We start from the raw sequence: 25303 nt of genomic DNA on the forward strand, positions 1-25303 counted from the left end.
GGCGCCGGAGCGGCTAACCGACGGTTTGCGGTGGCCGGCGTCGACGGAAGTCGAGGACGGGGCGTGGACGCCGGAATCGAAGGATATCCGGCGGAGCAAAACGAAATCTGCGCAGAGCAGGGGAACGAACAAGGGGGCAAAACAGAGAGCGAATGGGCAGCGACGTACCAACGAATCGATGAATCTGATACCACTGTAATACCCGTAGCCTTGGATCAAATCCAGACGTGAGAAATCACAGAAGAACACAGGGATTCGCCGGGACGAGGACAGCTTCCTCTTCCGATTTGTTTCATAGCATATTACTTGTCTTACAAGATGTTCAGCCGCGGCCTATAAAGCTCACACGGGCGACACGGCCTCAGGCCCACTGTCAGCGACTCCAACTCACTTTCACATTACAATAGAATACGTAATCATATCTATACGTCTTCATCTCCGGTAGGCGCATTACTCCTTTGGCGTGGCCTCAGCCATGACAAGCTGTCGTAGTGGATGGCGCCGGGGAAGTCGAGCGGCTCGCACCGCTGCCCCATCAGGATCGCCCGCCGCCAAAGGGCGCCCTGCTCTTGCCCGCCGCCCCCGCGATCGCCGGCAGCGCCACCGCCGGCAGCCGCCACGAGCTGCCTGCCGAGGCAGGCGCTGCCGCCCCGCCGGAGCCGTCGCGCGCGGAGGAGCCGGCGCGCGAAGGCGGCCACGGCGATGGACACTTTGCTCAGGAGGCTGCTGGCCATGGTGTTCCTCGTGGTCGGTGGTGCAAATGGAAAGTGCGACGAAAATGTAGTAATCTCCCGGGGGGAGGTTCGCATTTATTGATTGATGGAGTGCAGATTTGAAATCTCCCGCAAAATTCACATTCCGTGCACTCCAGATGGTATCTCTGTTTGATAAGTTGAATTGAACATTACTGCAAAAGATTCGGTGTGAATACTTGGAAAACAAAGGGCGTGATTGGTTGGGTGTATTTGCCCCAACCAGCAACCAGGCTCCCACGATGCAAGGTCGTGTTGTTTGCTTGGCTGTATCGCCTTTGGGGCCTGGCTCAGCTCATGCAAAAAGCAGTCCGTGGCCTGGCGCCACGGATACGAGAAAAACCTCCGTTTCTGGCGAGCCAGACTCACTTGGTGCAAGAAGGTGCACTGTGCGCCTAGTGTTTTTGGCTTTCGCAACTACCAAGCACGTCAGGCAGGTCACTGTGCAGGTAACCAAACAGCAGCTGAAGACAATCAGGCTAGATAAATGCAGGTATCCAATCATAGCAATCTTGCATGTATCAAGCCTATCTCACGGGAGCCTGGCTCTAGGATACGAACCAGGCTGGGTAGATACGGAAACCAACCAGGCCCAAAATCTCTCTCATGGGATACGGATATGAATTATGATACGGCATAAGGTACAAATTGGCATCAAGAAAATGTTTAAGGTGTAGTGTTTCAGATGTTCTCCAACGACCAAGCAGCTAGAACAAGAAGAACAAACGTAGCTAGGCAACAATGAGATTGTCCGGCGAAAATGTTGAATGCAGTTGAAGTTGCTCGTGGTTTTGCTACTGCGATCGCGAACGCTAGTGCTGCGGGCAGTTCCAACATGAATTTGGTATTTCAGAGCTCAAGAGCAGCTGAATACAGATGCATGGATATGCCGTGAGAAATTTTCGAAGTCACATATGTGCCTGAATTTGTTTCCGTAAAAAATTGTCAGTAGGAAGTATTATGAGAGTGGAGCTGACTGGTGATGTATGAGCTTGAGTAGCTCCCTAAAAAATATCTGAAGATTTTAGACCCCGTCCTTGTTAGGAGTATGCGTAATTTTGAGAATGTGGATCAGGATCTGACTAGAAAGTGAAAAGAAATTATCCAGATTTTTTTTTCAGGTCATATTCGTTGATATACCAAAGTTTCTACTACAGGCTTAACTCTACATCTTTTCCAAGTACATGACACCAGGCCCATTTGGCATAGCGTAAAGAGTTATGAAATTTGGGATGAAACGGACAAAGTTGTCCAAATGCAAATGGAAGTATCCGGGGGTTTGAACACTGTAATCAAGAAAACATACCATAGGTAGAATTGGCTAAGCTCTGAGGATCTGTGCATGTGTTCCTGCCATTTTCAATCAAAGGCAGGGAACTCAGCATAGCTCCTGACCTGAGTACTCTGATTTGAACTCCCATCTTCAGAGGCAACTCAGCATGATGGATCTTTTATAATTTAGCGCCGTTTTTAACATCAAATTTTAACACTGCTCTTTTCGACCTTAGCAACATTTCGGACATCACCTTTTGATAGCGGAATTACTGTATATAATCGAAGATTACTCAGCTGCTAAAATGTGAATTTTGAGACCAGGCTTTACTTTCTCACGAGTTGCTAAAATTAAAAAGATGGAAGATGTATATACACCCAGGTGACCTCTTCTCACTGATTTGGAACAACTGCATACTACTGCCATTTTTTGTTTCAGGTAGCAGTAATCCTATTTAGGTGCGTTCTAGGTCTCATGTAAGTACACAAAGACCCAACTCTCCTACATCTCCGTCTTCTTGATGTCAAGATCATTGTCTGCATCTAAATTACATTCATGCTTTACCCTTCCTACAGGTCTTGCTGCTAGTCGTTTCATAGTCATCGTCCCCTGCTTCATTGGAACAAGCTCTCCAGGCTCCACATCACTTTCTAAAGCCCCCCTTTCTTCTGCACATCCTCAGGATCTAGCCCAAGAGCACCCCTCATAGTCTGCAGCTGGTTCTCCTTCCGCGCTGCGGCATGGTGACCATGCGTGTCCCTGAACCTGAGAAGAATTATCATCTTGTGAGGGAAAAAATTGATATACAAACAGAACAATAAAGGAATGGACATATAAACATGTAAGCAAAATGGTCCGCCATCCTGTTAAGAATGTATTACTGTACAGCACATATGAGACAAGCAATCCAATGAGCAATTGAGCATAAAGTACGACAACGGAGATGAAACAAAAAGTTTAAGCAGCAATTGCATTCCTGCAGCAACATAATTCGACATCCTACATGAAGGTACAGAGTGTTCAGGTCTGTAATGTTTTGGGGGTGCACGAGCTGGCCCCTCTGTGGCAGATCTTGCACTGCGCCTGGGCGTTTTGCCTAGCTGAACCTGAAGACGGTGGGAAGACCTGAACACTCTGTAATTTCGTTACGATAAGTAATGAAATTCGGGGGGAACCCCATCGTGGTAAATCACAACGCTCTGCCATCCTCTTGTGTGTATGCAATTGAACTATTGAGGATTCCAGGAAAACTGCCAAAATCAAAAGGGGAACACACATTAACAGAACAGGAAAGGAACTTGTCACGGCCATACCCTTTGCCCTGGGCAGCAGGCCGGCCTTCCTCCGCCGCCGCCTCGGTCTCGGCGGCCTTGCGCTCCTCCTCGACGCGCACCTCGATCTCGGCCTCCGTGTACCCTTGCTCCTCGAGCGCGTCCCTCAGCACGAGCAGCCGCAGCTCCACCTGCCGCTTCCGGTCGTGCTCCAGGATGTCCTTGTTCGGCTTCCGCATCCCTTCGAGGCCGGAGCCGGTGCGCGGCAGGTCGGGGGTCCCGCCGCCGCCGACCGCGGAGGAGGACGGCCGGGGCTTGGCGAGGAACTTGCTCGCCTGGACGTGCCCGCTCGTGCCGGACCCCCGAGGGGTCTGCAGCCCTATGCCGTTGTACATGGCGGCGGCTGGGGGTTGTGGCCAAGCGCCGGCGCGGCGGAGGAAACCCTAGCTTGGGCTGGGCTCAGGCGAATCGGGCTAGCTGGCGTTTCGGTTTGATCGATTCGTATGCCCCAGTTCGAAACGACGACGAGGAGGAGGAAGAGGTTGCCACGTGGTCCGGTTTACTGGGGTCCACATGCAGGTCGCCGCTTGGGTTGATATTCATATACAGATAACAGATCCTTTCAAAAATATTTCATATACAGTAGTAGTACTCCTATATTTCTTTTAAAAGAAGTATTGTAGCAACTGCATTGCGACCTCAAAGAAACAGCTAGTACACAGTACACAGGCCATAGCCCAGCATAGTCTGCTGCAAAAAAAAAAAAAGCACAGCCCGTTCAGGAGTTGCCTGGTTCCGTGCAGTGCTTCCTTCCTGCTCTATGTAGAACATTTACCGAATGGTGTCTTTTTGTTAATTGTGAGAGCAACTACAAAAAAACTCTCTATATCTTTTTTTATTGCTAAGAATAGAGATTTGATAAAAAAAATAAATACTCCAACAGTTTCTCTAAAGCCCTGTTCGGCTGGCGGGTTTCCAGCCAGCGCTGGCTCCTGTGCTCTCTCTGGAGACGCTGCCCCCACCGTGGGCCTCTCACAGGCTGCCACAATTTGCCGCAGCAAGCACCGCCTAGCGCTGGCTGGAAACCCGCTAGCCGAACAGGCGGTAAGTGGTTATCCAAATATAGCCATCTTCCATTCCTCATTTCTTGCTAGCCAAAAGTAGATAACGGAAATAGCTTTCTAGAATGTACTCGATATATGGAAAAATTGTTGGAAAGTGGAAACATATAGAGAGCGATTTTTATGCAAAAAAAACTTCTCCAAATTATAATTTAAAGAGTGAAATTTAGAAAGACTCTTGGAGATGCTCTAAGCTACTCCCCTAAACTATAGCCAAAAATTTGAATAACCCTCTAAACTATAACCTGATTAATTTACCCCTAAACTATGTAATTTAGTCCATTTTACTCCATAATACAATTTGTCTTTTTTGTTTCTCCATATACAAGTTGAATTTTAATTTTAAATTTTTAGAGTAGCAGTGGGCATCACAATGCATATTGAAAAAATGTTATAACATTTTTATCGTTATTTTTCATATAATTTTGAATTACATTGGTTAATTTATTATTACATATTATAATATATCAAAACAATGATAAAATTATGATGCATTTTTCTAGAATGTGTTATGATGTGTGCCATCGTCTTGTAAAATTTCAGCTTAAGACTCCACATATGCATTGAGGAATAAAAAAGACAAATTGTATAAGGGAGTAATTTTGAACCAAAGTGCATAATTTGAAGGGTAAAATAAACCAAACAATAGTTTAAGGGATTATCCAAACTTTAGCTACAGTTAATTTAGACATTTTCCTTTTCTTTTAGCTTACGTGCTCAAGATGTTATCGGGTGCACCTCGTCCACATTAGGCTCCATTCAAGAAGATAATTTGAAGCCATATTTCTGGATTCTGGCGTGGGGATTCAATCCCAACTTTTCTTTTGCAGAATCCATTAATGCCCTCCGGTGGAAGTCATGTGACATTAAAAAAATGCATTCAGCCAATTTACCTGCAAATATTGGTCTCAAAGGGCTCATATTGCAACAAAATTTGTATTCTGAAGACATCCGTAAATAACACTAGCTTTCTTCTTCTTTTTAACCCAAGAAAGTTACATTTTTAACAAATCATCAGTCTGTGAAATACTAATTAATCTTCAGAATCCTATTTGTTGTAAAACCTGATATCACTGCTTCTGTTGAACTCAAAGAATCCAGTACATTATCACTTAACTTTGCTACCATTAGCTTCTTGGTCATTCCTATCATAGTAATATTTTCAATGTACAGAAGTGGAAATTTCTAAAATGTGCTGGACACCATCGTGATCGAGTCAAATTGCCAGCTAGTGCATGGGAGACCGAATGCCTGAATTTATGCCCTAAACTGCAACTAAATATGCGGAATCGATTAAGCAATTGTAGTTTTGATATAATCTGTAGAAGCCTGAAGCCCTCTATCTTTAAAGCGGACCGCAGCAATAGGATAATTTGTAGTATACCTATACCTATAAGACATCAGAAATAGGTCTGGTAAAAAGCTGAAGATAGATTCTGAGCTTCAAATGCTTCAGGTATGTCAATTGTCAATAGCTGCCAGTTTTCTACAAATCACGAATCTTTAATTTATAACCTGATGCATAGACCACAATTGCAAATCTGAAAGTGCATATATTTGAACAAACGCACAAATTATCAAACCAATATCAATTTATTGCATTAAGTTACTTTCACCATCATAACAAAACTGTGGTGCGGCTTTTTCTATCACAATGCGTAAATTTGCAAGTACAATTCGCATTGGTGCTCCTGAATTTTGTCTCAACTTAGACCAAGAACTAACCAAGAAAGATCACAGATAAGTGAAGTGCCTAACTCACAAGTATCTACCTGGACCAATCTACCAACTAATGCATAACAAAAGCAAATGATTACAGATTCTTCAAAAACAAAGCAAGGAGGCTTTGCATTGTTACTATCTGATCTTCTTGTTCATGTTGCTGGCGAGCTGGCGCATCTGGAACCTCCAGAACATGAAGATGGCTAAGGCGACGCCAACGAAGACGAGCCCCACCACCATCTCCCCTTCCGACTCCGATTTCCACGCCGCCTCCTCGATCCGCCACTCCTTCCCCCCGACCGTGGTCCCCGCCTCCACCAGCGCGTACACCCGCCGCCGCTCCCGCACGGCCACCGCGGCCACGGGGCCGTCGGGCGCGGGCAGCGCCTCGTCCCGCACCCCGCACGACGCCCACCCGTCGTTGCTCACGATGAGGCGCAGCCCCGCGGCCCCGCCCACCGCGACCGCCCCGTCGGTCCGGACCGCAACGGCGACCGGCGTGGGGGGCGTGAGGACGCCCGACACGGTCCTCGTGGCGCCGTCCTCCATGTCGACGCGGAGGAGGCTGCCCGTGCTGGGCTGGCCCACGAGCAGGAACCCGCGGCTCACGTGCGCGGTGAGCGAGGCCAGGGGCTCGGACCCGAGCGCCGGCGCGGAGGAGAGCGGGGCGAGGTCGCCGTTGAGGGACAGCTTGTAGATTCGGGCGCCCACGGTGAGGAAGGCGCTACCCGTGTGCGGGTCCACGGCGATGCCGCCCGGCGGGGCGGTGTCCGGAACCGGGGTGGAGAGGATGAGGCGGTGCGGGCGCGGGGAGCGGAGGTCGAAGGCGGAGACGGACCCCGGGGACGCCACGAGTAGGCGGCGGCGGCGGTCGTCGACGGCGACGGCTGAGGCGCCGGAGGAGATGATCGACTCAGTGACCCCGGCGTCGGAGACGGAGAGGATGGCGTCGCCGCCGCCGGCGACGACGAAGTGCTGCGCCGTGGGGTCCCATGCGAGGGACGCGGGGCCGACGCCGCGGGCCGGGGCGAAGGTGATGATGTGGCGCGCGCTGGAGGGTAACGGCGCGACGGCGGCGAGGACGAGGAGGAGGAGCGTGGGTAGGTGGGAGGCGGCCATGGTGGCGAGATTCGTTCGATCGGCCGGAACCGGAGATTTGGGAGAAGACAATTTGGGGGCTACGTCTTTGACCAATGGAGGGCAAAAGGGGAAAATAAAACGAAGGGTGGGAGACAATTGCCCAATTGGCACACGGAGAATTTCTTGTCTAGGCATGTACGTTATTAAAAATAAGGAAAAAGTCTATTTTTGGCCATAGAATTATTGGGCGGGTTTGTTTTCGACCATCGAACTGTGAAACTAGGAATCTTTGATCATGGAACTGTGTAAACCGGTTAAACATGACCACTGAGCTGGTTTTGCTCCGTTTTGACTGGTTTTGACCGCCATGCTGGATCCAGTCGCCACATCATCGTGCTGACTCAGCAATAGGCCCACACGTCAGGTCGCCTCCGCCCTTATCTATCCACGGACGGCTCGCTGCAGGGGACGAACCCTAGACACGCCGTGGCCGCGAGACGTGCCGCCGCCCCGAGAATCCATCACCGGCGAGTACTTGCGACGGTCGATTTGGCAAGCGGAGGACTCCGGGTGGATGAAGCACGGGTTAGTGGTTCTCTATTGGTACCCATCGTACTCCCTTCGCATGCAACCTCGATTTGGTTAAATGTTTTCTGCAATTTGGTCCCGTCGATTTGTTTATGGACCCCAATGGTCGCAAGTAAGATTAGATTATTGCTTGGATCTGGTGAATGTGGTGTTTGTTAGTAGTTTGTTTGGTACATAACGCAGAGTAGTTATCAATCCCCATGTGTTTTGTTGTGCAGCGTGATGTTTGTTGAATAAAATAGTACGAGTATTGATGTTTTTTTATGCATTTGGTGCAGATACATGTGATTAAGGGTAGGAAGGCAAAGATGGATGTTTTGGGTATATTATCGGTTAGATTTCATTTCAATGGGGAGTTCATAAGCGCAGGGAAGAAGTTGTTTTACAATGGTGGAAGGGAACAAATGTCCTACATTAATCGAGACAAAGTTTCTGTCCCAGAGATTGTTGGTCACCTAAAGGATCATTGCACTGTCAATGAAGGAGCTCTGCTGCATTGGCTCTTTCCTGGCAAAGAGTTGGTGAATGGCCTGCGTGTTCTCATAGACGATAAATCCTGCATTGAGATGGCAGATTCAATTGTGGAAGGAGGAGTGGTTGAAATTTATGTAGAGGATCCTAATATCATTGAATTACCTGATGATGACCTACAACATGATGGTCAGAACAGTTCCAGGAAGGTTAGTTCCATCACTGAAAGTAGGGAGAAAATTGAGAGACAAATTCAGTTTGTAAGGGAGTGGTATAGCCCTAGCAAAGCGGGGGTGGCAAAGAGATTTGGTGAGTCTTTAATTCAACCATCAGTGGCACAAAACACAATTGGCAGAGGTTCAGGTCATGAGAAGCACTCAGATGGCCCTCCAACAGAAGATGAAAATTCATCCAGTGACAGTGAGTACTTGCCAGGTGATGATATGTCATCTGAAGAGGATGAGGAAGCAATACAAATACTTAAGAGTTTCAAGCAGTTCAAGTCAAAGCTAAAGTCTGGGGAGCCAGCAAACATAGATGATGTGATTTTGGAGAGGCCCAAAGAAGTGTCACAAGTATATGAGTTAGAAGATGATGCCCAGGAAACTGAATATGAGGATGGTAGTGCTAAAGAAGATTCAGTAGAGGAGTTAAGCGATGATAAGGTAGCCATGAAGAGAAGTAAATATCCAAGGTACAACAAGAAGGAGCCAATTCCAAAATTTGAGATAGGAATGAAGTTCAATGGGAAGAGACAGTTTAAGAAAGCAGTCATTAAGCATGGATTGGTTGAGAGGAGATTCATCAAATTTTTCAAGAATGAGGCAGATAGGATGATTGCAAAGTGTGATTGGCCTACATGCCAGTGGAGATGCTTGGCTTCAGTTAATTCTAGGTGCAGCAGTTGGCTGATTGCAAGTATGAATGATGTGCATACTTGTCCACCAAGAAGGGACAACAAGCTTGTGACTGCACGAAGGATTGCTGAAAAATATGAGAAAATGATCATAGCCAATCCAACTTGGAGCTTAGAGGCAATGAAAACAACTATGCAGGAGGACATGTTTGCTGATGTTCACATATCAAAATTAAAAAGAGCCAAGTCCATTGTCATGCAAAGGGCTTTTGATGCTACCAAGGATCAGTACAAGAGACTGTACAACTATCAACTGGAACTGTTAAGGTCTAATCCAGGGAGCACTGTGGTTATTAGATCAGATCAAAGGGTGTTCCAGAGGATGTACATCTACTTGGATGCACTAAAGAAAGGTTTCATTGCCGGGTGTAGGAAAGTATTAGGACTTGATGGGTGTTTTTTCAAGGGAGCAACAAATGGTGAACTGTTATGTGCTATAGGCAGGGATGCTAATAACTAGATGTACCCTGTGGCTTAGGCAGTGGTGGAGAAAGAAAACAATGATAGCTGGGATTGGTTCTGTAATCTATTATTCAGAGACATTGGTGTTGGTTCAGGATCTGATTGGGTTTTCATATCTGACCAGCAAAAGGGCATTTTAACAGCAGTTGAGAAATGGGCACCTAAAGCTGAGCATAGGAATTGTGCTAGGCACATCTATGCCAATTGGAGGAAGAAGCACAAGAAGAAGGAGTGGCAAAAGAAATTCTGGAATTGTGCCAAGGCTCCATGCATCACTTTGTTCAATCTTGCAAAAGCTAGACTAGCCAAGGAAACACAAGCAGGAGCTAAGGCAATTGTGAACACAGATCCACATCATTGGAGCAGAGCCTGGTTCATGTTAGGATCTAATTGTGATTCTGTAGATAACAACATGTGTGAATCTTTCAACAAATGGATATTAGAAGCTAGATTCTTTCCTATAATAACCATGCTTGAAACAATTAGAAGAAAAGTGATGGTTAGGATCCAGAGCAACAGATCCAAGAGCATCAGTTGGAACACAATCATATGCCCTAACATCTTGAAGAAAATGAATTATTATATTAGTCTATCTGCTGTATGCCATGCAATCAGTAATGGTCAAGATCAGTTTGAAGTCAAACACTATAACAACACCTTCACTGGGGACCTGAATAAGAGAGAGTGTAGCTGCAGGTATTGGCAGTTGTCTGGTCTACCTTGCCCACATGCCATTTCGTGTATATTCTTCAAGACAAATACACTTGATGACTATATTGCAAGATGTTTCACAGTTGAAGAATTCAAGAAAACATACAGCCACTGCTTGATGACATTAAAAGGTATGCAAAGTTGGCCTCAGTCAGATAGGGAACCTTTACAGCCTCCTGGATATATCAAGATGCCTGGAAGGCCCAAGAAGGAGAGTAAAAGGGAGCCAAATGAGAAACCAAAAGCAGCAAGGGTGTCTAGAGTTGGCACAGTCATCAGGTGTAGGAAATGCAAGCAAGTTGGGCACAATAGATCTACTTGTGACAAAAGAAATGGTCAAACTAATACCTCAGCAAAAGAAACTGGAGCACCATCAGTCAATGCACATAGCAGCTCTGCCCCTGCAAACTTCTCGTCTAATGCTAATCCTGAACCATCGTTGGTGTTCTCCACCACTCAGCAAAGCACTATCTCAGCTGCTTCTAAGAAGAGGAAGGCTACTGATGTATGTACACATAATTTTAGTATATTGCATCCCTATCACCTTGATGATCTATAATGATATTTGTGTGTTCTTGCAGGGAAATGGCTCTACAACAGTTATCAGATCATTGGCCAAAGCTAGAGTGCAAACAACATCTTCTGGCAAAGCTGACATGACTTTACATGCCAATGTACCTATGTCCCAAGCCAGCTGTAGTGTCACTATCAATGTGGCCTCTGGAAAGGCACAAGCAGAAGTTAGAGCCCAAGAACCTACCAGGAAGAAGCTTCAAGTGAGAAGATCAGCAGCAGCCCCAAAATTACTTCTCAAAGGTCCTAGTGAAGCTGACTGAAGTACCATGCATTGTGTGTGTCAACTTTAATCTTAGTTGTGTGTTGGTTAATCTCAGTTGTAATGCCAAACTAATGGCTACTACTTGTGGGAACTTTAGTTGTTGGGTCCTAAATTCTGTGTCTGTGAACTTGGTTTTCAGCTCTGTGTGAACTTGATTTTTAGTTGTGTTTGAACTTGACAATGTGTGTTTCCAATGATTTATGTGCAACCCAAGTATCAATTTCCATTAACATGTACGAATATGGAATTCCTAGGAATATTGTATCCATTTCATAAGCAAATAATGTACAACTTCATTCATAATGATTTAGGTGTAGTCATCTTACAAACAAGATGCTGAACATTGGTTACATGCCAATCACTTGACCACATCTAATTTCTCAACCGAGCAACCACTTGTTCATAACTATTCCTAGCACAAAAACAACACATCACTTCACCATGACCTTGTACACTGCTAATTCCTTCTCCACTCTGGAAAGTCTAATCCTTAGAACATCACTCCCTTCTTCCTTTTCTTTTGCAAGTGCTTCCATCTCTGCTCTCAATACAGTAACATCTCCCTTGTGTTCCTCGACCGTCACTGCTGCATCAGCAAGCTGGTTCATCAACTCTCTGTTTTGCCTCTTCAATGCCCATACCGTGTCACGTAAATCCACAAGCAGCTCACGGAGGAATGGAGAAGGTCGTGGATCAAACCAGCACCAAAAGTTGCATCCGCCCTCCTGTGGACGAATTTGGACTCCCAAATCAAACAAGACCCCAAATCTCAACGGAAATCAACAAATCGCCAAGAAATTGAAACAATGTACTCACCCGGCGATGATAACACGTGAAGTAATGTCGGCCTAGGTTATCGTTGCTCCAAGAAATCCACCGCGCCGCCTTCTTCAAGCACTTGCACATCGTCGGCGGCGAGTACTCCAGAGGCCCCTCCCTGTACGGGATGGGAGCGGATGATCCCTCCCCCCTTCTTCCTCCCGGATCCATCGAGCTGCTGGAGCTCCACGAGCTTGCCATGCCGCTCGGTCCCCACCTACTCCACTCCAACGCCGCACTCAGTCCCCACCTCCTCTCTAACCCTAGCGCCGCCGCTCCACGCCGCAGTCCTCCACTCCGGCTGTGAAGTCTCCGCCTCCTCTCTAACCCTAGCGCCGCCGCTTTACAGCCGCACGCAGCCGCCCGTGGATAGATAAGGGCGGAGGCGACCTGACGTGTGGGCCTATTGCTGAGTCAGCACGGTGATATGGCGACTGGATCCAGCGTGGTGGTCAAAACCAGTCAAAAAGGAGCCAAACCAGCTCAGTGGTCATGTTTAACCGGTTTACACAGTTCCATGGTCAAAGATTCTTGGTTTCACAGTTCGATGGTCGAAAACAAACCCGCCCAATACTTCGATGGCTAAAAATGGACTTTTTCCTAAAAATAAAAGCACGATGCAAATAATCAAATACTCCCCTGTTTCAAAATGATCGTTTTAGTTTTATCTTAAATATATCTTTTCTAACTTTAACCAAATTAGAGGGAAAAAAAACCAACATGTACAATATTAAATTAGCTTTGCAAATCCTTAATGCAATATGGCTGAGAATAAATTTATTTTAGCATTATATTCCATGCACATACTCTTGTTGGATCATATATAGAGGTACGCAGATGGGAGGAGCTAAGTCACTATATGGTGCGTAGAGTTGTCTTAGGCCTGTTTGAGTGCACAGTTTCATAACACAGTTATCAAAATTGAAAATTAAGTAACTATGTCAAGTGTGTTTGATGGGATAAAACTTGTCCGTTCTCTCTTCTTGTCTTGCCAACAAAATTGATGATGCGGCATAGAATTTAATGTCATAAAACTCTCTATGAAACTTTCAGAAACTAATTTTAGAAAAATGCAGGTGGGAGGAGCCGAGTAGCTACGTTAGTGTCTTCGAAAAATAGAATATGTAAACTTATATAGTTGAACCAAAAGGAGGCCTTCAGGAGTCTCTCGGCTGCTTCGCCAGTCTTGTTGCGCCGCGTGTGACTCTTGGCCCTATTTGGTTTGTGCTACACTAGGAACCCTAACAAATTTGACCAATAATTAGAGTTATCAAATAAATGCAGTTTGCAAAACGAACTCCACAATCCTTGCGCTAGGAACACTGAAGAATCTAATAAGATCTTTGATCGTGTGATTAGAGGATAGTTACTATAGCATCACTGTAGCCAATTATCAATTAATTACTGTCATTAGATTCATCGCGAAAAATTACATCTATTTTCAAAATGATTTTGCAAATAGACTTCATTAAGTACTCCATGCATGCGAGATTTTCTTCTCGGGAATCGTGTGCTAAGGATCTTGGCATAGAACCAAACAAAGCCATTGTCGTGAAAGATAAAAAAGTTACCGTGCGGAGGCCCCAAGCGTGTCGCCATGAAGCAAACTCCGCCGCTCGCGTGCACCTTACGCGCATGACAGGCAGGCAGCCACCGCTTGCTTGCTACGCTGCCCAGGAATGTCGTCCTTGGCTCCTTGCCTGTGCACCAAATCGATGACAGGAGACCCATCAATCAGCCCGCCATTGGCTTCTTCTCTTCTCGCTGCTCCTGTTGGACGAGCCTCTCACAATCCCTCGCCTTCTCCGTCCCTCCACCCGAGGTTCAGCATGATGTCCCGGTGAGACTCCCCCATCCACCCCCCACATGTGACCTCGCAAAGCGGCCCGGGCGCGACGATGGCTCTGGTGGGCGCCGGTCAGCCGTCACCTTCTCCGCACACCATCGGTGCTACCACCATCATGGCCCTCTGTAAGGATCGATGGACCAAGAGGGGGGGTGAATTGGGCCTTTTTCAATTTCTAAAACAAAGTAAAGCAACCTTAACCTATGCAAGGCTAGTAAGGCACCAATTCACCAACCGGATAACTAAGCTACCTACACAAGCAAAGAGAGATAAAAAGAGAAGTAAAGCCTAGCAAGGTAGAGCTAAGTTATGATCTCTAAGTCAAGCACATGAATAAATTGCATGAAAGAAAATGTTTGAATAAAGAGAGTGGACAAGAGACGACCGGATTTTTTCCCGTGGTATCGATGTGTTGGCACACACCCCTAATCCACGTTGTGACACTCACAAAGAGTCTTGTCACCTCCCAAGTCACCGAGACGAGGGCGCTCACTAAGAGTCTCCGTTCACCATCCCGGCGTGGTGGAGATCAAGCCACGTACAATCTTCTTCTCCGGGCTCCCACAATCCTTGGCAAGCTTCGCGAGAAACACCTCGATCACCAAGATCGCCTAGGTGATGCCAATCACCAAGAGTAACAAGCTAAGGCCTTCACTTGAGCAAGAACCGATCACCAAGAGCGGATGCACACAAGCTTCTCTCTACTCAAGTCCTTAATCTTGCTTCTTGATTGATTGAATGAACAAGTATATGAAAGATGAAGCTCAAGGTAGCTCTTGACTATAGTATGAGTGTTTGGATGTTGCCTGGTGTCAAGAGTAGCAAAATGACCCATTGGAGGGGTATATATAGGCAGCTCACACAAATAGAGCCGTTGGAGAAAAGCTGCCAGAAAACTGTGTAGCGCCGGTTAATCCGACGTACCTCCAATAGTCATCGTCGGTTTAACCGATGAATGTAAATTGCCCCTTCTGAAAACTAGCCGTTACAACTTGGGCAGATTAACCGACGTATCATCGGTTTAACCGGTGAGTGTAGTTGTCCACTGATCAACTGAAAAACCAAGTCTCTGGACAACTACACCGATGTTAACTCAAACCTATCGTCGGTTTAACCGGTGAGTACAACTTCTGAAATCCTTGGAAAAACCATCTCACTGGTCAATTGCACCGACGTCCCATTTCAAACATCGTCGGTTTAACCGGTGTATAGAACTTGAAATACCCTGGAAAAACCAACTCTGGACTAATGCACCGACGTTAAATTCAAACACGTCGGTTTAACCGGTGTATTGACTTGTCCAGACTCTGCTAACTTCGTTTAACCGACGTATAGAAAATTGAGAGCGTCGGTTAAACCGGTGTTAAAGACTTTTTCTGATTTTGCCTTTTCTGATTTGAGTCTTGAATGAAATCCAAATATTCTTGAGATATAAGTTGAGAACCACTTATTTGAACTTCTAGAAACCTGAGTGACGTTAGTGTGCATCCATTTTTAAATGACCATGTCCATGCTCAAGTTACTTAGCCTTAACCCCTCTTAATAGTGCGATCACTACAAAACTATAAAACATATACTAACCTAAGTGTCCTTCTCAACCTTATGACACTTAGGACTAGAAAGATCCTTAGTCTTGACATATATATAAATTGAATACCGAGATCGCCTTTTTGGATAACGAAATTGAGGGGCCTCTTTTGTCATATGACCAAATGAGCAATAATGATCTATTAAGCTGCACAAACTCATTAGTCACAATAATGGTTGTCATTAATCACCGAAACATACCTTGAGGGCCTAGATGCTTACACCCTCGTGGAGGGACTGCTCGGAGTCGGATCAGAGATGGTGCCCCTGCCCCGAGGTTGGCGTCGTCCCTGTCCAAGCACGCCGCTGCGTGGTTGTCTTGCCGGTGGCTTTTCCCCTCAGGTCTCTCTCTCTCTCTCTCTCTGATCCAGGATCCCATCTGATCTTTGATGCCTGGATGGCTAGATCAATGGAGCTCCAACGCCATCCCCATTTGCTGGGCTCATATGATTATTTTATCCCTCCTCCCTCTCTCTCTCTCTCTCTAAGCTCCCGGGTTCCATCACATTTAGCTAGGTGTATTTAAATTGATTGCTTGATTATTGCTTTAAACTTTACATATACTTCATATTTCCTTTGACCGATTTGTATTATCGTGTTAGTCATATATTGGCTACCTGTGCATCCTGTGATTTCAAAAAAAACTAATGACTACCATTTCTCTGTTCATAAACTTCATCGGTCCTCCCATCCAAAATTTATGATGAAGAACGATGTAGCTAAATTTTGATGAAACACCATGTAAATTGAAAATTTAAGATTGATTTTGTTACATAAATCAAATGAAATCATGAGATTTTTTCCTGTTTCTGCATCGTTTTAAGCATGGCATATTCTGATCATTTATATTCACAACCATGTTACAAAATATAAATATATGTGTGCCTTCTAATTGAAGCCTGAAAATATGCCTAAATATTGCCATCTTGGTTGCTTTTCAGCATATATCAGTTTCTTTTAAGAACAATTGGGGGAGCACCACTATAGCTCTGTTTCTTCCTGAGATATGTTTTGTTTCTTACATGTTGTTCAGTGCATGTGGGCATGTTAGGGCCTGCAGAAGTGGATTATTTGCTAAGGCTATGTTCCTGGACATTGTCAAATTAAACACATGACTGAATTCTATTTCGATTTTAAAAAGTTCAGTTTGATGTCATTGGAAAGGTCGGCATTCTAAAGAATGCGACCTTGCTGGGTTTCTGTAGTTTGGTAAGGCCAAAATTCCTCACAGATTGACCATTGAGGTGTTCTAATTATTGTTTCATGTTAAGCCAATATGATATTGCATATTAGCATTTAATAATTAAAGATTGTGAATCTCATACAAACTTGCAAGTTTAACTTAGCATACATCAATGTGCATGTACAAGGCAAGGAGATGTATAGAACTGAAAGCTGCTTCCTTTTCATATTTGCCGTAAAATTTAGCCGGTGCGGTAACATAATTTAGATTTGTCACAGATTGCCAGCTAGATTTAAATGTTGGAGTCCATTTTGTTTTTCTTTCTTTCCTATGCAGGAACTTATTTTTGATTGTACAACTTCTTTCAAAAATTCAAGGTTAGTTCTCTCTGTATATACATTTATATTTTCATTTTGACACTTTATGTTTACTTTCCCTTCCTGCTATCTGAATGATATTTGTCCATTATTTTTGAGTAGTTATATTACCGACGGTAGCTTTTTAAGAATATATAAAGTTATTATTATAAATCTATAGCTCTTAAACATCTCATGCACCTTCCTGTATCTATTAAGATGCATATCTGTACCTTATGTTTTATCAAATTGCATTGCTGATTCTACTCTTTTTTATACATTTGGCTGTCATAAAGAGTAAATGTGATGTGCATATCTCAAGTCCATGCAGTTTTGTGAGATACCAGATATGACCAGTTTTGATCTTGATGTAACTGCTTTTGGCTCAACTGGCCTATCAACATGATAACATTCAGAGTTTAGGATCCACCATATCTTGCTTTAGTCACGTGAGAGTTGTAATTTTTTTCTTTTGGCAAATTATATTTTTTTGGAATATTATCTTGAAGATAAATAAGCATTTACTTCCTCTTATTTGTCTCAGCCTGGGCTTGAGTGCTTGCAAAGACGTGGTCATATCTTCAATGCCTATTCATATGAGAGGTGCTATATTTACTGATCATAATAGATTCAACTGAAATGCTCCAAGATAGAGATCATGATGCCAGCACCATAATTGTCACATTATGCCAGCACCATAATTATCATTATTTTTATGTTCTTGGTAATGTCGTCATTATAATTTTAAGAGATGAAGTGCTTATGGCCTATTGACAACTGATTTTATTTCCAATGGCTTCCTCCTGCACTTCTGCCTTAGACCTTTGAATATGATTGTCGGTGGCAAATAGGAACCTGCATTACAAATATTACCAATCATTTTCTCCCCTGCACCACTCAAATATCAGATACTTTCCTATAGTTCAAAAGAGTTGGGTTGCAAAATTGCGTCAGGAAGGTATATACATATTCCTTTTGCTTGATCTTGAGTTTTTTCATTACAAGTTGGTGTTGCCACTGTGTTGCTATATGATTGAAGCACCCTATCGTTCCAAAATACAGAAAACATAGGGGCGAATTTTCCATTGCTGAAACAGGTTTATCTCCATTGTTTAATTTGATGTTGGAGGTTTGACATTAGCATATACAGTAAAGTTTATCTAACAATAGTTTGATCCTTGCTTATTTGATTCAGTTCCATTAGAGTGTATATTACAACTTTACAAGTTTACATGTGCATTGCTGCTGGTTCATCAAAGGTAATTCATGATCCGCTGTATCACTTGGACAAATTTAAATGAGACTATCATTTTTTAGACTGTGATATATTTTCCAGAATGTATTTGCAGTTAGTTTAATTGATTTTGTTGTTACTACGAAGTGTTATAATTCATAATTAGGATATGTCATGAAAACCTCACATTTACTGCAGGATTTTTTCTCTCTACATGTTGTGTTGGTTGCTAATCGAAGGCATAAAGTCTCTTAAAGTCTCTGCTTCGAGATAGTTTGTCATATGTATCTTTTTTCATGCTTCAAATCAAAATATTTATGTACGAATGTACGGGAAAATGATCATTTGTAGTATTTTTCCTGTTACATTAGCCATCTATTAAATTTGATGAAACTGTAAACACACCTGCTTTATATAAACAAAGAACTACCACATTTATTTTCAGTGATACAAATTAGATTTGTCCATTGATCATAGCAGTTTACCTACTGTGCAAGCTATACACACCTTCCCTGAGGGCGTGGCGTTTGCGCGCCAATATTCCTAGTAAAACATAGGAGTAAACGGTTTAAGAGTGTGCCTAACACCATGACATGACATGAAGGGGGACAAGACCGGTTTGGATCCGACCGTGGACGCTTTACGCCCCCAACGTGATGGCGTCGTGTTACCAAATCAAACAGGCTCCAAACGCACGGCGAAGTATGGATGATGACATGGAGCCATAAAATTGCAGAAATTATTTGTTGATTAACGTTCATCGGGCTCGGGCCTCTGTTGGCGCAGAACTAGGGCCAACAGTCCAACACACAAAAACACTCGAACGCGCAGCTAGCGACGGCACGACGCAGCGCCGATGCTCAGACCGATCGGGTATACCGATCAGACCGGTTGTTGCCGGGCAGACCGGCGGCGAAAGCAACGAACGTCACCCGGGAAGGACCCGCCGGGGTAGGCGCACGCAGGGTTGTTCTAGAGTCGGCAGGCCGCCTAGAACGCCCTCAATCGACGTAGAGATGAAGGAGGAACAACAAGTAGTAAATTGGAAAAGCTAGGGCAAAAAGAAAAGATAAAAGATAAAAGTTCTATTATTTGATCGATTGGATGCCTCAATCGGCCGTGACCCTTTATATTTATAGGATGGGTGGACTTATCCCGTAAGAAATCCTATTAAAAAAATTCCTAGTTCTACTCGGACTCCTCTAAGACTGGTCAGACCGGTCGGTCTTTGCCGGACCAACTACAGCGCCAGACCAGTCAGACTGCTTGGGCGCACCGGTCGGTACTGTCTAATGCCAATTTTGGTCGTCAACATATGCCGCCCTTTTTTTGGCAAAGCTTGCGTGCCAAAGAACACTCTTCTGGACCAAAATTGTCTAAGGACGATGAATACATCGGTCATTTTTTGTGCTAAGGTCGATAACAATTTATCGGTCGTATCTTGCTTTTCTTCAGGGCGTGTTTGGGACCGCGTCTGCGGCACTTATCCGCCAAAAACACAAAAAAATCCCGCCAAACGCTTTGCTTCTTACGCGCTTGTTCCGGCCGCCTGCGAAGCCATAACGCGAGATTTGAACTGCACGGCCAGAAATCGCAGAAGCGGGCGGCTGCGAGCCGCGTTGCGCTTATCCCGCTCGCGCTTATCACAGTCGCACTCCCAAACAGGGCCTCAAGCTGATGACGAAATAACTTGATTAGGCCTCCATATCTGCTTCATGGTCGCCGACCTTGCTGGTATAACCTCCGCTTGCTGTTCCATGGACTCCTTCTTGCGCATCCGTTGCAGCCTCCTCTTTGGGGTGTGAGACAAGCCTGAGGGACACCACCTCGGCTGTACATATTTTGAATCTTATTTTATGCCATTCCCACACTCTTTGCTGCAATCAATGTCATTTTCGACCAGATTATCGCTAATCGATCTTTATGAAGCAAAACTTGGATATATAGGAGGATAATAAATATAATACGACTGCATGTAAATCCTACTATAATTCAAAGGCATATAATAAGGATACCAGCAATACCATGGAGCAATCGGTTCATTAAATGAATTACTTTGGCTCGAACTCGATTGCTCTTGAGACTTCGATGATGACTTTGTATCCTTAACTTTATCTGGCCGTCCCCTCTGCTTCTGAATGACTTCTTTCTTATCATATTTGGCCAAGAGTTCTTTAAAACTCGGCTTTTTCTTCTTTTTTGTTTCTGGAATTTTTTCAGAATTCCCAGAGTGACCGGTCAGACTGGTTTCCAGACCGGTCTTTGCAGACTTGGCTCTTTTTTTTTGCTTCTGCCCCCGATTATTGAATTCTTCAATGAATCTTCAGGTATCTTCTTTGCTGGAGCTTCCTGGTGAGATTTCGAAAGCTCAGATCTCTCTTCACAAACAATTATATTTTTTCCTTTTGCCGATTCAGCTTGATTTGGCCGAATTAACACTTTGGTATTATTCAATTCAAGCATATGTGTATGTACAGGAAAAGGATTCTGATCCACTTTCATTTGTGGAATAACTATTCGGCCTTCATTAACAGCCGATTGAATTTGTCTCCGAAGTACGTTATAATCATTAGTAGCATGAGAGAACGTATTATGAAATTTGCAATAAGCTCGCCGTTTTAATTCTTCAAGCGGCGGTATAGTATGTGACATGTTGATGTATCCAATTTTTATATAACTCATCAAATATTTTTTTTGCATTTAGATACATCAAAAGTAAATCTTTCTTGCCGATCTTTGCGAACCGGTTTAAGAGAACCACAAATGCAAGGTTTATCATTGGAGGGTCAAACAAACTCAGCAGCATAAACATCTTTATCTTCATCGTACGAACAATTGGAATCGCATCCAAGCACATAAACGGGACGATTAGTCTTTTCATTAGACTTTTGTGAATATCTAGCCTCTTTAGCTCAGCTTTCATTAGCCAGAGCTTTTTGTAAGACTTTACTAACATCTAGATATTCTTATCCCTTTAGCTTTTCTTTATGAAAATCAAGTAAACCAGCAAAAGCTAGATCAGCTAAATCTCTATCAGAAATTGTTAAACTATAGCATCAGTTTCTAGAATCTCTAAATCTTCTAATATACTCAGAAACACCTTCATGTATCTTTTGCTTAATCGATGTAAGATGTGACAATTTCAATTCAGTTTCACCAGTAAAGAAATAATCATGGAATTTCTGCTCTAAATAAGCAAAAGTGAAAACTGAATTAGGTGGCAACGAAATAAACCAAGTAAATGCAGCACCCGATAGAGATAAAGAAAATAACCTCAATTTGTAAATATCATTAGTGCTAGCTTCACCACATTGTATAATAAATTGGCATATATGCTCCAATGTAGTTCTACTATCATCATCAGTGAATTTAACAAATTCAGGAATTTTAAACCCTTGAGGATATGCAACATAATCGTAATTCTCAGTATATGGTATTTGATAAGATCGGCATTTGAGTTTAGGTTCTATACCAAAAGTTTGTCGAAATAATTTAATCACCTCTTCCTTAATACTACATGATCCAACATCATCGGCATTAGGCCGATTAGTGATCGGTGTACTACTAGATTGAGCAAAGTTCGGCGAATGTCGCAACGAACTTGCTGCCCCATATGGCACATTAGCATTAGGTGATGCATTATAATTAATTCGGCTATGCTGATTAGCCGAATTAGTCACAATAGTATTATTAGTTGGAATTGCCGAACCACACATTATCTTATCGGTATTAGATGTAGACGCATTATTACCGACAGACTTCATACCAAGATGTATTTCAATTCGCCTAAAACGATCATCAAACATATCATGCATATTTTGATCAATAAATTCCAACTTATTATTTACATGAGAAGCAACAACACTATCTATCATATTAGTTATTTCTGAATCAAGAGCAGACGGTTTATCCTCATCAAATTTTACCTCAAATTGTGAAGCATCGAAGACGGCATCCGTTGTGACCTTCTCTTGACGTTGATGGAGAAGTGTGATGTAACAGCCCAAAATCTCACACAAATAAAAAATTGTTTGAATTTAAAATTTAATTTCAAAAAATATAATTTAAATATTGTTGAGCTCATCTTCCTTTGCATGAAAAATCCCTCACAAGTTTAAGTTATCTAATTTCTTTCAAACAACCATCATCAAATCACTATCTTTTTTTCTTTTTATCTCTCTAGTCTCTCTCACCATCCTCTCTCCGTTAGTGGACTAAATGTCACAGCTTAGGCAGCAGCAGAGCGCAGCACACATTTAGGCCCCGTTTGGCATGGCTCTTGGGAGGGCTTCACGAGCGGCTTCACGTGAAGCCCTCCTAAACGTTTGTTTCAGAACCGGCTTCACACGTGAAGCCGGTTCTGAAGCCGTCGGCGGCTTACACAGGCAAGGTGAAGCCATGAAATCGTGGCTTCACGCGGCTTACATATCAATCTAACAAGTGGAGCTGTTTTGCCAAACATTTTCTAAAACGGCTCCAACTCCACCAGAAAAGCCGCTCCATCTGAGGAGCCAGAGCCGGACCAAAGCCCTGCCAAACGGGGCCTTAACTCTCTCTTTCTCTCTCCGTCGGTGCACGCTCACGCACACACAGCAAGCCTGAGCTCCTCTTTAATGCCACCTCCATTTCTTTTTCCCCCACGTCACCTCCTTCCTGATCTTTCTGCTCCGAATCCAAACAAGCTACCTCCACAAGGTGTTGCTAGAGTGATGCTTGTAGAGAAGAGAGAGAATTTAAGCTTCACTTTGCACGCTGCAGCAAGCAATGCTAACTTCAAGTGGTGCTACAAAAACTGGATGCGAGGCAACAACAGGCTCCGGTGCCAAATATTAAACAACGATAGATTTACTCATGGATGTTGCCGATGTACCCTCTTCCGTGGCCAGAATAGATAGGATAATAATGAGTGCGCCGTGTATTTTATTTTAGGTAGGCCCCGCAATACTATAGATAGCTTCGGTGCCAGAAATTTCACACGCTACAGCCCTCCAAGCTTCGGTTCTCATTCAAGTTATGGGGTCCACATATTTTTCAGGCACCACTACCACGCTGTGGAGGGCCCAAGCGGCCGCCTCGCCTACAACATGTTTCACGAGATGCCCAGCCAAGTCAACGTCGATCCGCGAGTCCACACCACGCCGGCCACGCCTACACCGTCGACCCACGGTGCGCCCGTTTCCCTCTGCTCCTCCTTGCTCGACCAGGCCATCAGCTCGAGAGCTGCGCTGCCACAAACGACGAAGACGGCGGCCACGAGCGCGAAGAGGACGATGCCGACACGGACGCCAACGTCGAGTTGCCGACGGCACAACGAGCAGTACCGCGAGCCGTAGCCCCGACCTCGCCAACGACCTAGCCAATCCCGCTCTCAACGTTCTAGTGCTGCCGACGTGAGCTACGGCCACCGATGACCCCTCCGTAGAGCCTAGGACCTCCGTCCCGTGTTCTTGGGGAGGATGCTATCTTGAGACCAAATTGTGCCATGCTTTGAACATGAGATAGCTTGCCTCCTTGACCTTTGGCTACACCAGCACGTGTGCGCGTGCTGCAGACCAAGCACCCCCAGCACGTGTTAGCTTAACTCCAACGTCCTCCCGACGAGCTCGCCATGCCTGGCCAAACCGCTGAAAGGTGCTAGCTTAACTCGCCACATCGTGTTCCCTAGTAAAACTCAGGCCAAAACCTTGCCGTCCTGCCCGCGGCCCGGCTACGCCAGAGCACCGCGAGCGTCGCGGCCGTGATACGGCCTCGGCGATGCCGAGTGCCCGTGCACGCGCTTGCCGCTCCTATGCCCAAAGGCCGAGCCTTTACCCTTGCCTAGCGCCTTTGTCTTGCCGTAGCCTCGCCACGGTTTCGGTATGCGTGGCGGCCGCGCGCCGACACCACGGCGTCGCGTGCGCGTCGCGGCCAGCCCTTAGCGGGCACAGGCTGTGTGCTCACCGTAGACCACCGCGGTCTCAAGATATCTGTTCTTTGCGAGCGGCTTTGCTGTCTCAACACTTTGTCCTTGCCAGAGCTATGACTCACCCGTCACCGCATCTCTCGAGTCTCACCGAACTCTAGTTCCTGTTTGTTCTCGCAGCAGCTCAACCCTTTCTTCTTCTCTGTGTTTTCTCCCACCAGAAAGCAAGCAAGAGCTGTAATCATGGATGCAAAGTGGCCGTTTTCCTTTACAAAAAAAAAAGCCGAAATACACTCCTCTATCTCTCTCTCTGTGTTGTCGTGCTCTGTTTTCTTTTTAGTCCAGTACACTGATAATCAAAGCCTCCCATCACGTGCAAAGCATCAGACTAAGCATCTAATCCAAATCAATTTTATTTTCGGAATTTATTAACAGCTAATCTTCCAAACTCAATATCTCACACATATGAACTCCGATTCCACGATTTCTTTTTCCACAAATCATCTAAAATCGTGCTCTATCAAATAGTGGCTTTACTTCTGTTTGTTGGCTGATGTGGTTAGCACTTTGCACATGGCACGCTTTCATTCGGTGTAACCGACGTCGAGCCGTTCGCCAGATGAAATGTTGACGACTTGCCGCCGCGTGCCGACATCCTGCTCAGGGTGCCCCTCGTGGTGCCGCTCCCTTTCGCTGAACGAGCAACACGTGCAAACCGCACTCACGCACGTTGCGACACTCTGGCCTCACAATGAGACCGCACATCTCTGTCTGGCAGCTTTCGGCGCCGCTCCGCACTGTGGCACCATGATGCTTTGCCGCCCCGCCGGCTTTGCTGTCTCGTTGCATGTGTGTCGACAACGCTGCTCCTCGCTATAGCGTTGTCTCTGTTCTTGCACCAGTACCCCGTCACGCCGCTGTCGGCCACTGCCTCCTCTTGGTCTATAAAAGGCGCATTCGCGTAGCTCCTCCATCACTCCCAACTTATTTCCGACCAACCCGGCTATCTTTCCAACCCGAGCTCACTTGCACTATCTTTTTCGCCATTGCTCATCGCTTTCTCATCCTGACGAGCTTGGCCCGATTCTTCTTCCTAAAGTTATCTAAAATCAAGTTTTAACTATCTTTGTTAATTTTATAGTTTTTGGAGTTCGGTTTATATTTATGGATG

General features: G+C 44.9%; 2 protein-coding genes and 1 long non-coding RNA gene across 3 annotated transcripts; 1 reads left to right on the plus strand and 2 right to left on the minus strand.

Annotated features, from left to right (window-relative positions):
* Positions 1-2325: 2325 nt before the first annotated feature.
* On the minus strand, positions 2326-3818 carry LOC120707341 (pre-mRNA-splicing factor cwc-21-like). Its single transcript, XM_039992221.1, has 2 exons — positions 3339-3818; positions 2326-2790 (listed from the first exon to the last, which is right to left on the minus strand). Exons 1-2 carry the CDS (start codon positions 3689-3691, stop codon positions 2676-2678), a joined length of 468 nt encoding a protein of 155 aa, XP_039848155.1. The 5' UTR covers positions 3692-3818; the 3' UTR covers positions 2326-2675.
* A 2173-nt stretch (positions 3819-5991) lies between these two features.
* On the minus strand, positions 5992-7356 carry LOC120707342. Its single transcript, XM_039992222.1, has one exon. The coding sequence runs from the start codon at positions 7256-7258 to the stop codon at positions 6275-6277; it is 984 nt and encodes a 327-aa protein (XP_039848156.1). The 5' UTR covers positions 7259-7356; the 3' UTR covers positions 5992-6274.
* Positions 7357-15811: 8455 nt separating this feature from the next.
* On the plus strand, positions 15812-18674 carry LOC120707343. The gene is made up of 2 exons (XR_005688960.1): positions 15812-18255; positions 18429-18674. It is a non-coding gene; the product is annotated as an uncharacterized LOC120707343 (long non-coding RNA).
* The last annotated feature ends 6629 nt before the right edge of the window (positions 18675-25303 follow it).

The sequence above is a fragment of the Panicum virgatum genome, chromosome 5K (genome assembly GCF_016808335.1).
Source record: "Panicum virgatum strain AP13 chromosome 5K, P.virgatum_v5, whole genome shotgun sequence".
In the NCBI taxonomy this organism is placed as follows: Eukaryota; Viridiplantae; Streptophyta; class Magnoliopsida; order Poales; family Poaceae; genus Panicum; species Panicum virgatum.

Bases quoted from the DNA above. Each gene is read 5' to 3' on its own strand.
- LOC120707341 (XM_039992221.1), bottom strand. From the start codon at position 3,691: ATGTACAACGGCATAGGGCTGCAGACCCCTCGGGGGTCCGGCACGAGC. The intron at 2,791-3,338 runs GTATGGCCGTGA...AATTCTTCTCAG, and splicing joins CCTGCTGCCCAGGGCAAAGG to GTTCAGGGACACGCATGGTC.
- LOC120707342 (XM_039992222.1), bottom strand. From the start codon at position 7,258: ATGGCCGCCTCCCACCTACCCACGCTCCTCCTCCTCGTCCTCGCCGCC.